At 32.5% G+C, this 13,290-nt stretch overlaps 1 protein-coding gene across 1 annotated transcript in view; it reads left to right on the top strand.

The window, feature by feature from the left end:
* The window catches only part of Smp_194370 (putative vacuolar membrane protein pep11), a gene marked incomplete at its 5' end in the record, with an annotated part of 41,874 nt that overhangs the window by 1,958 nt on the left and 26,626 nt on the right, over window positions 1-13,290 (top strand). The window contains 11 exons of the mRNA XM_018795040.1: window positions 686-859; window positions 1,639-1,686; window positions 2,255-2,326; window positions 3,886-3,987; window positions 4,313-4,528; window positions 5,435-5,536; window positions 5,746-5,855; window positions 7,844-8,219; window positions 9,321-9,400; window positions 11,611-11,685; window positions 12,377-12,455. Of these exons, the coding sequence (XP_018649393.1) occupies window positions 686-859; window positions 1,639-1,686; window positions 2,255-2,326; window positions 3,886-3,987; window positions 4,313-4,528; window positions 5,435-5,536; window positions 5,746-5,855; window positions 7,844-8,219; window positions 9,321-9,400; window positions 11,611-11,685; window positions 12,377-12,455 (1,434 nt within the window). The remainder of the gene's footprint in view (window positions 1-685; window positions 860-1,638; window positions 1,687-2,254; window positions 2,327-3,885; window positions 3,988-4,312; window positions 4,529-5,434; window positions 5,537-5,745; window positions 5,856-7,843; window positions 8,220-9,320; window positions 9,401-11,610; window positions 11,686-12,376; window positions 12,456-13,290) is intronic.

Genomic DNA, 13,290 nt, shown 5'->3' with positions numbered 1-13,290 from the left:
TAGTATGGAATGCGGCAGTGAGCTTCTACGGTCCCACACACGGTAATCGAACCCAGGAACTTGTGTTTTTGTCTTTCAATTTGATTTAAATAGTATTTAATAATATGAAAATTAAAATTGTCAACCAAGAAGTTGCAAACTTTTAATATCTCGTCTCTTACTTCAGTTGAAATATCCAGATATTGGTTTTCACACATACAAAATTACGGAGTTTTGTTTATTGAACAGTTAAGTTTTTTTCCTGTGACCTCGTTTTCTTACTTAGATTTTTGACATCTACCTAAGGTCTCTAAATTCCTTGAGCTAGGTTTTAAAAGTCTTTTAAAAATTAAATTGACATTTTCATTGTCGTATTTTTGGGGCACTATGGTTAGTATTACACAAAATTCGGCTATAGTTAACGTTTATTTGACTGCTTGGTTAATTCACAGAGGAATGCCAGTGTCATGTCGTAGAAGCAGCTGCAAATTCACGTTTAAATAAAGACTATCAAAAGACACTGGTTGTGTTACACTTTATCAGGAGAAAAGCTACACACTTTTGTATCACATAATATTTACCTCTTTCCGTAAGACATAGAGCTATTTAACTGGCTATCGGAAAGCATTATGACTGTCAGTTTATTTCATATTTACGTATAATACATATTTCGCAAATAATGGATTATTTTTAAATACCTTGATAGACTGTTAACACCAACTGCACAACATATGGTCGTGGTCACATATGGTTTGGGGATTCTTATGGCTTTGCATGCCGTGTAGATCGGGGCTTACACATAACTTCATTCCAAGCTCACGACAGCTGTGTTCACCTAATGCATCAAATGAAGGAACATGATTTGCTCATAACTATTGGTGTAAGTTCTCATTAAAAACTAGTTTTACATACTACTTTTCCACTACTCTTGTAAAAGTCCACCCTTTTAATTCTCACTGTTAAGATTTGTTTCTCTATCTCAGTGATTTGTAGATTTATCTTTGTCTTCAAAACTGAGATATATTTTATTGAGTACCAGAAGGCATTCACCAACGACGTGGTGTTTTTAATCACATATTTTAACTGAGTTAAGCAAACTTCAACGGTTATTTCTTTTTTTATCTCATACTATTGAATCAGTTAGTTAAGTCTTGTGTAGCGTAAAAATGTAGTCCACATAACCAACTAAGCTTAATGTTCATTCTTTTATATAAATGTTTTAAAGTTTTTCCAACCTCTTACACAATTAGACCTTATGGAGTCTACGTTTCTTCCCAATTCCAAAAGTAGACACTAGTTGAAACCTGACTGGTCCTTGTATCTCCAAATATAGAGAAATAAAACTTGGGTCTAGGGCTTTCTGTCAATTACATGTAGCCAAATACCATGTAAAAGTTTTAAAGTCTACTGGAAGAAGAAGTGTATGTATTTTACTGTAAAGTTGGATACCGAATATTTTCAGAACCTGTCTCCGATCTGCATTGTTGAACAAAGCAAATTGCCTTTAAAAATCTATGATTAGGGTATAATTGCGTCCAGACAATCTAATCTATTAAATCTTTGACAATTACTAACGGTGAAATCGGCTTTCAAGTGTGTATCACCTTAAATATGTTAATACCTTTCCTAACATGGATTTTATATTTTACATCTATCTAGGAAGACAAAACAAAGGAGATCAGTTTAAAAGTATGGAACCTTACAAAAGTAAGTTAATTTATTAACATATTCCTTTGTTGAAAGTGTGTATAATGTAGTTTTGAAAATATAATCACGATAACATTGGAGTATGTCTTTCTGATTTCGAACAACCTTTGTCACATACCTCAGAATCAAGTCAAGAAACCATATATGATAAGAAACGTACTGTATGTCTCTTATTATCATTATCCAGTCCCCATAGTGAAATAGTGCTGTATTTGTGAAGCGCCACTTTCAGCTTCTGGCTTCAAGGTGCGAACGCTTCCACGTACTGCTTAGTTTATCAGCCTCACACACAAGCATATGATTCAGAGCCGAGTTCATAAACCAATGTTTGATAAATTAGTTTTATTATCACTCAACTTATCTCATTAGCTCACCTCTAATGATATAGTGGACATGGTATTAATCTATAAACGTCATTCTTATCAGTTGATGAGTATTACTACACGAAGATCTTTTCCTTAGATTTAGGAGCAAACTAAGTTTTATTCTTAAAGTTGTAATTTGTTTAATGCGTCATAAGTAGTGTCATAGTTTTGATAACTTCATTGTTTTTTTTGTTCTATTTTAGTGGACAAACAAAATGACACCATTTTGTTGTCGAGTTACATCGGTAACTCCCTCTGGGCTTCCTCTTGCTTACGTAAGTTAAAGTGATCTTTTTTACCTAATGGTAAACTGTGGTTTTATGTTTATGAAGAGCTAAGAACATATTCAGCTTATCCAAAATCACTTGCTTTCATTTTACTAAACTAGTAAATCTTGTCAAAAGTATGGTTTTCCATACAATAATTACGCATATAGTTTGCTGACCTACTCTGTATGTAAATTCATTTTTGTCTATTATTTATTCAGAGTAACCGAAAACTCCATTTACACTGTTATTATTAGTGAAATTTATAAGAAAAATTTTCACACTTATGATAATTGTGATTTTGATTTATCAAAAAAGTATGATATACATTAATATCGTGGCTGCACCTACCATGGGATATCAACTTTCTTTTGTGGTTTGCCTACATCATGTACAAGCGTCGCTGTGTTATCCTGTGTAGGTGGGTTGTAGGCAAAATCTTTTAAGAGGTACCAAGCTTGATTTGTTGTTTGTAAACTAAAGTCATATATGACATGATTTATATCTTCAGGTTATGCTTTTCCCTACTTCTTATACATTTTCAATGTTGTCATTAACAATACGGGACAAAAAATTTCTGCTATTTAATCAAAACTAACATTCATTCACTTTGTGATCAATTCTAGATTTATGTATCAATTGATAAGTAGCATGAGAAATGACCGTTTCGCATTATGTATTTCTTACTTAAATATACTTAATTCACCTAACAAGTGGACATCTCGGAAACGTTCAGCTATTCTGATTCGTCAATTTTCAGACACCAGACGTTGACAAAGAGCAACTGGTTGCAAAGTATTATTACTGTATCATTAAAATCCTTGTTCTGACATATTGTTTATGAAATATTGCTGATCATTGCTTATCATCATCACTGAATTAGAAAGGTCCTTTCAAGCAGTAGTCATCGAATGATGTTAAGCCTCCTACAACTCACACTTTACAATTTAGACTGTTATCCTTCTTCTATATTCGTCAATAAACGCTTGGTAGATAAGCCCTACATCAGTTTTTTGGGAATGCTAAATCGCCTAAGGTAACATATTATGGAAAAGTCAGTCTTAAAATTTACATATTAAAGTTATTTTCGTTCATTGAACTTCAATGTATTTTGGCTGTTTTATTCACTGCAATTTTGTGCTTAAGTGGCATTTTCTCAGTTGATACTTTTTGTAATTAATAATTATTGAATTTGATCAATATAAAATTGAATTAATTCTTCCAAAAATATTTTAAATAAGTTTCGTCTTATGCTCATGCTTATACTTTTACTACCTCTACCACTATGGGATTTGAATCCACAATTGTATCTCTGTGGTTATGTAGTATGGCACCTTGAACTGATGTACATACGTACGAAGTTCTACGTTGTTGCTAACTAAATGACTGACTTTGTCTCATGGAGTAGCTGGAGCTCAGAGAGAAGAGACCTACTGTATCCGGCATCAGATTTTCATAGGACTGCAGGCATATTTTGGTACTATAAAGTTTAAAATTCTACTATTTTTCTATCTTTATGTTTCAACACCACACTTCTTATACTGTATCCTTATTTCTACAATCAAAAGGTTACTTGTTTGGCTATAGACGAAGGTCTTCATTATATGGTTTTGGGTCATGTGAATGGTATAGTTCAGTTATTCAAAGGAGATATCACTCGTGAAAGGCAAGTTATTGTGTAGTTAGTTTTTAATTATATTGTTTGTTTAAAAACAAATGTAGCAACTTAAGAAATTTAGCCCTGAAACAATTCTCATTTATTTTCAATCTTTCAAAGATAGTTTACTGTGAAACTTCACTGTGTAAACATTTATGAGCTGACAACTTTAGTGTTTCCAATCGAAACCGGTAAAAGCAGTCAAGAATTATAAATATATCAACAGATTTCTAATAATATTAACAATATAAGACAATATAACTTATCGATAATTTGTTAAATCTTTTGACATTCATCATATTCTACTCACTAATATTTTATTTGTTTCTTCTAGGCAGTGTAAACGTTCTATTCTCTATGAATTTCTATGTCCTGTCACTGGGTTAGGTTTATACGTCCCAAATCATCATTATCATCAGCAAAATAAACAACAAAATTATGGGAATAGTGATCTTTCAAATATTAATCAATGTTTCGATCCTATTGTTTTTGCAGCTTCAGAGCAAAGTTTGATGAGTTTCGTACTTGGTCAAAGAGAGAAAATCAAATATAAGGTAGGCTTCTGTATATTGGTTTTTTACAAGTCGGTTTTAAATCTGTTTTTTCTCCCACTTAATTGATTTGTTTTATTAATCAGTTGTATACAACGTCGGTCGCAGTATGGATGCATATTAGTGCAAGTTGTGACACCTCATAGTAAGAAAGTTAGAAAGGAAAGTTATGAGATTGGAAAGGAAAATAATTACATCAGTTGAAGTGTTAACTAAACATCATAAATTCACCAAAGTTGGATAGCGGTTAGCTCTGTAATCCATTACATGCGTTTCGTTCTATTTAAGACTCTCCAGGTATACATAGCTAGCCTCTAACCAACTTTACTAAAATACTTGTGTATATTCGGCAATATTGAAGCAATCCACTCACGATTCACACGTGTCAAATGTGACTGATCAATTACAGTCCTTAATATCAACGGAAAGGTACAAACACTTACAAAATCATAAAGTTAGTTCGGAAACAAATTGTGTGATCTGAAATAAAACTCAATCAATAGAATGGGGTTGCATCATTCCCGTGGATTTTTAATCATGTAACCTATCTTTGTTTCTCTTAATATCTTATCATTTTAGTTGCAAATTCCATAGTTCTCCTCAAAACTAAAGACCATGTTTGATGTGCGAGACCTGTGATATTTTCTAGATCATACGTTGATACGATTTATGTTTCTAGGAATAAATTAAATATTGTTTTAGATATGATACTTTGTTATTAGTATGACTTGGTTGTGCTTTTATACGTATTACGTTGACATTTTCTATCTAAATTCTATTTCTTATAAAATTTTAAATAACATAGTATGCTAATGAATTTGCTTCGACAACTGACTAAACACTTTGATCAATACTGTTTCGTATTCTCAGTTTCACTTTTAAATATTTTCTCTATAAATGTATGTGTAGACTGTTCTGGACCGGTTTGGAGTACGACCTCACTGTACAACTATGATATTTACTGATGATATTACTGGAGCCAGTCCTCAGTTTGCTGTGGCATGTTCAGATGTAAGTTTGTAAATTACTATCTAAAAATATCACAGAATCCGTCATTGTATAACATAAAATAGGCTGATTATGTTAGACTAAATTGTATTATGGTGATATACCATTTATTTTACAGCCATTCTTACAAGACTTAATAACCATTTATGTATATTAAGCCAATACATACACATACATCAATTATTACTGTATAATATTTCTTTTTTTCAAAGGCTGTATACTTCTACAATTGGGATGGTAGGGGACCTTGTTTAGCTACAGATGGCGAAAAAATTGCTTTAGAAACATACAAAAATTATTTGATTATACTGAAAAATACCGGGTATGTTATTGTTTAAATATCTATTTCCTCAATGTGATTTTAGTGAGGTTTCTCTCAATCTTCTTTCTATCTGACAATATTAACAATATTTTGTACTTGATAACAGCTGGTGAAATAAAGTCTCATTCGATGTATATGTTAGGGATCAAAATGATTTCCAGTGTAGCAAGTATTAAATTATCGGAAAACTGAGTATAATGTTTTCAACATTCAAGGATATCTGTATATTGGCAATCTGAAGGCAATCTGTTTACCATCAATAATTATTTTAAAATTACTACATCCCTATTTGAAATACTTTTTATTACCTATTCATCTGATATGTTTACGACTTCATGGGAACTCATGAAGCATCTGAGATCTTTACTTTAGTTTATCTGGGCTACTTTTACAGACTTCAGTTAATACAGTCAGTCATACGCAATGTAGAACTAGACAAACACATATCGGTTCAGGTTGCCACACCATATCAGAACAGCGAGATGCAAAAGCAGTGGAAGGAGTAACAGTATCAGTGGTAGTAGAAATCTTTAGGTATAGACATTGTGATCCTAGAAAGCACTAAATCTTGGAATAAAAATGGAAAACTATAATTTCGAAACGCAGGATCTAAAGAGAGACAAGGAGTGATTACATCTACTCCATTTTGAGCTGTGCCGACCATCGTCTCTGACCACTAGTTGCGATGGTCTCGCTGACCTCTTCATCAAAATAACCTCTTAAGATACGGGTAACTTTGTTTTGACCATATCGACGTTTTTTGACTAACCATTAATTGTTGATTATTATCTTGTTCTGTAATTCTGCCACTTAGTGATGTGGTTTCTAGTTTCATTGAAATAAAAATTTTGATATCTCCAGTGTCCCACGCCAATAAGTTTATGGTGTTTACTAAGTTACTGAGACTGGATTCGATAGTGTTATTAAAATCTAACCATTAACTAGGTTTTTGATTTAAAACCAGCCTCGCCTATTTTGGAGGCAAGGAATTTATCTTTCAAGCACTATATACAGTAACCCACCATAGGTAATGTTTGGCGATAAATTTGTGTGTATTTTTAACTTGAGTATTGTGTAGTGTCAAAAATGTCCAACCCCATCATTCTTACAGATGTATCATTTAACCTGGTAGCCAAATTGTGCTCAGTTAGTGCTAAATTATATTCACTATTCCAGATCACCGCCTTGGTTATTAGCCTTTTACCCATTTCATACATATAATTCAGTCGTTACATATTCCATCGATCAAACATTTAAACACCACGGATAAGTTGTATTTGAATCTCCAGATTTTGTGTTTCATTCACTGAGTGTTAATGAGAAGGATGTATTTGATTCTGTGCTATCACTGTAATGCATCTGACTATTTAAATTTATATATAATTCTTCGCCTAACCCCATTTTCGTAACAGTGTTATTCAAAAGTCAAATACGAAATGCAACGGGAAAACTGCATTTAATCCAAGTGTGCAGTAAGCATGAGTTTAATCACACCCATTTAGATTGATTGAATGAATCAATAGGTCCATATGAATCATTGCACAAAACGGTTAATGAGATTAGTAGTAAACAAACACGTACATATTCCAGGCACAAATATTCAGAAACGAACGTGGATATAAGCGAGTAGCTATGCTCACGAAAATAAATACATTGTAATTAACACGATCAGAAACGACAAAATCAATTGTAAGTTTTTTTCATCTGAATAGTTGGGGGACGGAATTATGAAAAAGGTGGCTTAGTGGTTAAGGGACTTTCAGCCACCGATTCCCAAGTTCGAACTTTACTCCAGCTACTTCGGTTAAGGCAATTCAGGTAGCTTTACTAACCCTCACACTTTGAATGTGTCTCGTACCTAATTACCTGGTGAATAAATTTATTGATTATGATATCAGTGATTATTTTCATACTACGTACGAACGAATCAAAGCCCTTTCGCACATATATGTTAATAACTGCGGCGTGCTTCTTTCTCTTATTTCTAGAGAATCACTAGTTAATTCATACAATCCATTTCTAAACTTGTCATATAAAAATAAAGATATAAAGAAATCATTGTCATCCTCATCGTCAGCTGTAGCAACAACAACCAACACTACTACAACGACAACGGCGACAGGAACAACACTTTCACTACCGCTTCCATCATCTCAATCATTTAATTATATCACTTCGGGTACAATTGTTATCCAAGATTATAATAATAAATTTGTTGCTGGTGAATTTCATTTCACTTACTTCAAAGCATTATTCATTGAATGGAATGGTATTTATTTATTGTGTGGAGATGAATGTTTCAATCAATCAGTAGAAGAGACATTGAGTAATAAAGATGAGGCTGTTGTTGGAACGACTTCAAAAGTTTGTGAAATTGTTTTTATCTTTATCCTCTTTGTTTTTTATATTGATTCCAAACTTTGGTTCTCATCCTTACTTCCCTGAGTTAGGATGCATTACAATTTATACACATGTGGGTGTTACTAGGACTGGAGATTTGTAAAGATAGTTTAATTTGGAGATAGTTTATACTACAGTTTACACCTCAGGAATAGGCAAGGCGTTGCTTGTGCACCGTGAACGATAGGGTGAGCAGGTATGTAGTTGGGCGTTGGGTACTAGTAGAAGATGGTAATTCGGTCCTGTACAAAATATTAACGGGAAAACAAACATGAATTAATGCCATAATGAAAATGGAAAAACTCAGCTTCTCAGGTCGCTCGCACTTTAATCAACTAAGACCTTGCTCATCATATCCAGCTTTGATTCTTTTTAATAGTTATAGATTGTATGAAAAATATCGGGGGCATAATTTTGAAGACTCCTTGCTTGTGTTCATTCATCGAAATCACCTTTACATTCTCAAAGTCTTGTATACGATGGCGTTGATATTTTCGAATTTAACTCTGACAAAATATTAGTCAAACTTCAGTAAGCACACTGTAACTACTCACGCTCAGGCACTTCGAAACACTACTTAAGATCAGAGTCATAAAGGGATAAAAGAAGTGTATTAAAGAATAATCTGTCCGTAGGAGTTCATACAATGATTGAAAAATATCTCACTAAATGCACTGCCAACAAATTGAAAGAAATACGGAAGTGTGATGAAGAAAACTTCCAAAAATATTGTTTGCTAAGAATCTCACAGCACTTCATGAGACTGGAATAGGATACTTCAAGAAGATAATCAAGGAAGACAAACTTGTTCTACGGTTACGATTGTATAATTTATGGTAAAAAAATAGCATTCTTTATAGACCGGTTCTCTTTACAAATATTAAAATCAAATGAGCAATTGTTAGAATAAAGTAGAATAACATACTGAAATAATTAACAACTTATTTTGTCAAAATAAATGGAATGTTAAATTAAACGATTATCAAATTAAATTATTCGGTAATTTTCCTTATAATCTCTTCTTTTCACTATTGTTCAGTTAATTTCGTATCAAATTTGTTGTAGATGATTTGTTTAACTGAAAAAGATACTCAAACTAAATTGGACATGCTATTTTCAAAAAAGAATTTTAATTTAGCTATTGAGTAAGTTAAGCACATGATATTGTCAAGTTATTATTGTAATTATTGTTATTATTTTTCATTATATGACACACTTCCATTTGAACCAGCAGCAAATATTTAACATTGGGCGTAGGCAAAGAAAAAAATTGGTTATTTCAACGTTATTGAACAAAAAAATCAACTCATTTATTGGCTAAATGTGGTAGTAAACATCCTGTTTACTGGTATGAAGTAAAAAAAATTACCGTAGAAACAATAACTACTCTTTAGTGATATACTTTGAAACATTATATATGTCTACGCTTACGCGCAGTTGACATACCTGCAGATTTTCATCTAAACGATTTACATGTATTAAAGACTGACGGGTATTAATAGGGCATTAGTGTTAAATTTCGGACTCCATTCCCTATGTTTACATCAAAACAATATATTATAACTTGAGGATCTGTGCAACTGATGAGAAAAACTGATGTATCACATACTGGTTGGTGAATTTAATGTATTTGGAATATTTGAAATTAATGTCTGTTTATAAGTAATTGTTCTGAATCTCGAGTGTAAATTGTTTTGTCATGGCTTTTGATATCTCTCGGTTGCATGGCTATGACTAATTGAACCCATATCTGATTTTGCGAACTCAAGCGATAAGTTACAACAGTTGAAACAAGATTTGGATGGGTCCACCTAGCGGAGTTGAAGAACCCTGATTCCAAATCATTGGGAACATTAGCTTCAGGATCCTAAGGGAACAAATAGCGTATGAACCTGTTGTTGTTCATCAGCTACCATGGGATCGAATCTACTAACATTCCTCTGTTGCCTTATGGATTGGATCTCTAGGTCCAAGGTTTGAGGAATGGTTTCGTAAGAAAACTATCTGCTTCGGTTTGGGAAGCTAGACAGTATCTCGGCTTTCATACAGATTTTCTGTGGCGCATATATTTATTTTGATGCCTCTTTGTATGTGTTTATGTGTTTAAATAAATAAGCCATAAATGTATCGAGACCGCTGACCAATATCATGTGCCAGGTCATCAATTAGAATCATGGTTCTAATTTTGGTCTATTTCACGTCTACTATCTCCTCGTCAACCTAATGTTTCCGAATTGGCCAAATACACATCCTATCAGCACTATTAACCTTGAGTCAACAGACAGGTTCCTATTGGCCCATTATCCGAAAGCTTTCTTTGCTCGGCCTTCAGTCTAAAAACAGCAGCCACCTTCTATCATCTTTATACTTTGAACAGTTGTGCTTTACATACAGACATACCGGAATACATTGCTGCATAAAATGAAAAAGAACAAAACATAAACAAGTCAAAGATGGCTGTGAATGAGGAAGACTGTAAGTACCAGTGTGACAATATAATTAGAAATAGAAGGTCACATAACAGTACTTTGTGTGTTAACTGAAAGCTTACGATAAATGGGAAATAAATACATGATAATTTAGCCACTCAGTCGTTATAAAACAAAACTATAATCAATGAGGATTCGACGATTCCAACTTTTATAATATCTTTCCGTTATTGCAACAGTTTAGTTGGTTCTTAAGAAATATACGGATATTTTGTCGAAAATATAAGTTTCGTAAGTTAGAATATGTCTAAATTTCTGTGGCTATCTATCATTATCCCATCATGACAAGTTCGATAATTAATAAATGTAACAGTTTGATCCCTTATTTATACATAATAACCCTTAAGTACCATTTTTATTATTAATTAAGGTTGAAATATATGAAAATAGTTCACAGATTCTACTCTAAGTACTCAACTGCCTTTATATATGGTTATTATTTCCATGTAAATAGAATATATCACCTGGGTACCTTAACCTATTCAGCAAAACAACCTTGAAATACGAAAGTAAATGTAATATCTGTTAATAATATCAACAAAATCTACTGGCAGTTCTTAATTCAAATGATACCTCTTAAATATTACTTTCATTCAATTGTACGAGGTTAACATTTGAATCTATAATTAGTTATCAATATCACTAATTTATTGTTTTACAATGCATGACATTGCTAAAATATCATATTCTAATTTGTTCGATTTTTGTTAACTGTTCGATTATTATCCTAACTCAACCGTTGTCGGAATTGACTATAGAAACCATGCCAAATTAGCATAAATATATAAACTAATTTTAATATCAATATATTTTTTCAGCAAATGAAAGCTAGTAAAATGAAGCAAGTTTTCTAAATTTCATTTTAGGATAGCTAAATCTCAACATTTTGATGAAAATGAATTGGCTCACATATTTTGGCGTTATGCTGATCACCTTTATAAGTAAGTTATGTCCATAGAATAATCATTGGGCATGTCATTTATCATTTGATAGTTATTTTGATTTGATTCTTTTAATTGGTTTGTTTGTTTCAAGGACCGACTAATTAGAAATTTAAAATATTGTTACTAGATCTCATAATTTCCTGTCAATGGTTTTGAGACTAAATTTTTCAGCTTTCATCAGTATGTAACTTTGTTGTACATACGATCCTACTTTTTCATAGTAACCTGGTCAACTTAATCACTGTACACCCTTCTGTTACACTATGTTTAAGGAAATATGTTATTTCATGAATTCTAACCTTGATATCCATAAATTTAATTAACTTGACTATCTTCATTCAGATGACCAAATAATCTTTCGAATTTTCTATCTATTAACGCGACCTGTGTAACTTAAAGATCATTCTCAAGGTCTCTTGTATCATTTCTTTAACACTTTGCAACCCGCAATTACGTACTCCTTAAAAGTGTACTGATGAGACAAGTCAAATATGACAAAGATTTCAAAGTTAAGTAAAAAAGCTTATTGAACTTCAAAACTCTAGTCATTGTGTTACGTTGTCCATCATCCCAAAACCGTAACTATTTTCTGTAATAGAACTATTTCTCTCTCTTTTAAATAATCAACTGATTTTCTTGTGTGCAATAAAATTACTTACTTTTGTATCATTTCGTTTCTGCATTTCAGACAAAAAGATTATGATGCATCTATTCGTGAATATATCAAAACAATTGGTAAACTTGAAGCGTCATTTGTTATCCAGAGAGTAAGTATCTTTTTTGTTTTCATGCTTCAGGAGACTTTTTATTTTAATATATCTACGAATAAATTAAAGTGTCAGCACACAATAAATTTTGAACTGAATACTTCACAACCAAATAATTACCAAGCTTGTAGTGTGAATAGTATGATGATTGTATCCATATTTTGAAATGTCTGTTTGAATTGCTTTTTCTAACAGGGTCTTTTTAGGATGCTTTTAGGGGTGTTTTGCTTCTGTGATTGTAAACAGCGAACAAAATTTTCTGCAGTTACCTCAACATTGTAATTAGTTTAATTATACCAGCTATTTATCTCAGACTATCATAGTTCATATTCCCCTTACTCTCATCCTGTTGTAACGGACTAAAAACCATAACACCAGAATTTGTTACTACCATATATAAATGAGTACATTTTCCAAAAGGAAATCCGTATTATCAATCGTTCCAATAAGTCTTAGGCTTTTAGTCAACATTAATTCCCAGAAATTCTCAATTAGTTTTTGCAAAAGGACTTACTCGATAGTTCGGATATTCAAGCTATACATTTTATTTTACCTGATAGCTTTCATTCAGGTTTACCAACCGATGACTTACTTACTTACGCCTGTTACCCCTCGTGAAGGAGCATAGGCCACCCACCAACATTCTCCATCCAACCCTGTCCTGGGCAATCCTTTCCAGTTCTTCCCAGTTATTATTCATTCTTTTCATATCTGCTTCAGTTTCCCGGCGTAATGTATGAGTGTTAATTGGTTGTGAATAATTATTGATTGTCTGTGTGTTGCAACCAATGGGAGAATAGATTAAAGATTGATCTTCAGACACGCGCCCAATAAG

This window comes from Schistosoma mansoni, chromosome 1 (assembly GCF_000237925.1).
Source record: "Schistosoma mansoni strain Puerto Rico chromosome 1, complete genome".
In the NCBI taxonomy this organism is placed as follows: domain Eukaryota; kingdom Metazoa; phylum Platyhelminthes; class Trematoda; order Strigeidida; family Schistosomatidae; genus Schistosoma; species Schistosoma mansoni.
Note: the sequence above shows the minus strand (reverse complement) of the source record. Positions and strands in the feature narration are given on the sequence as shown.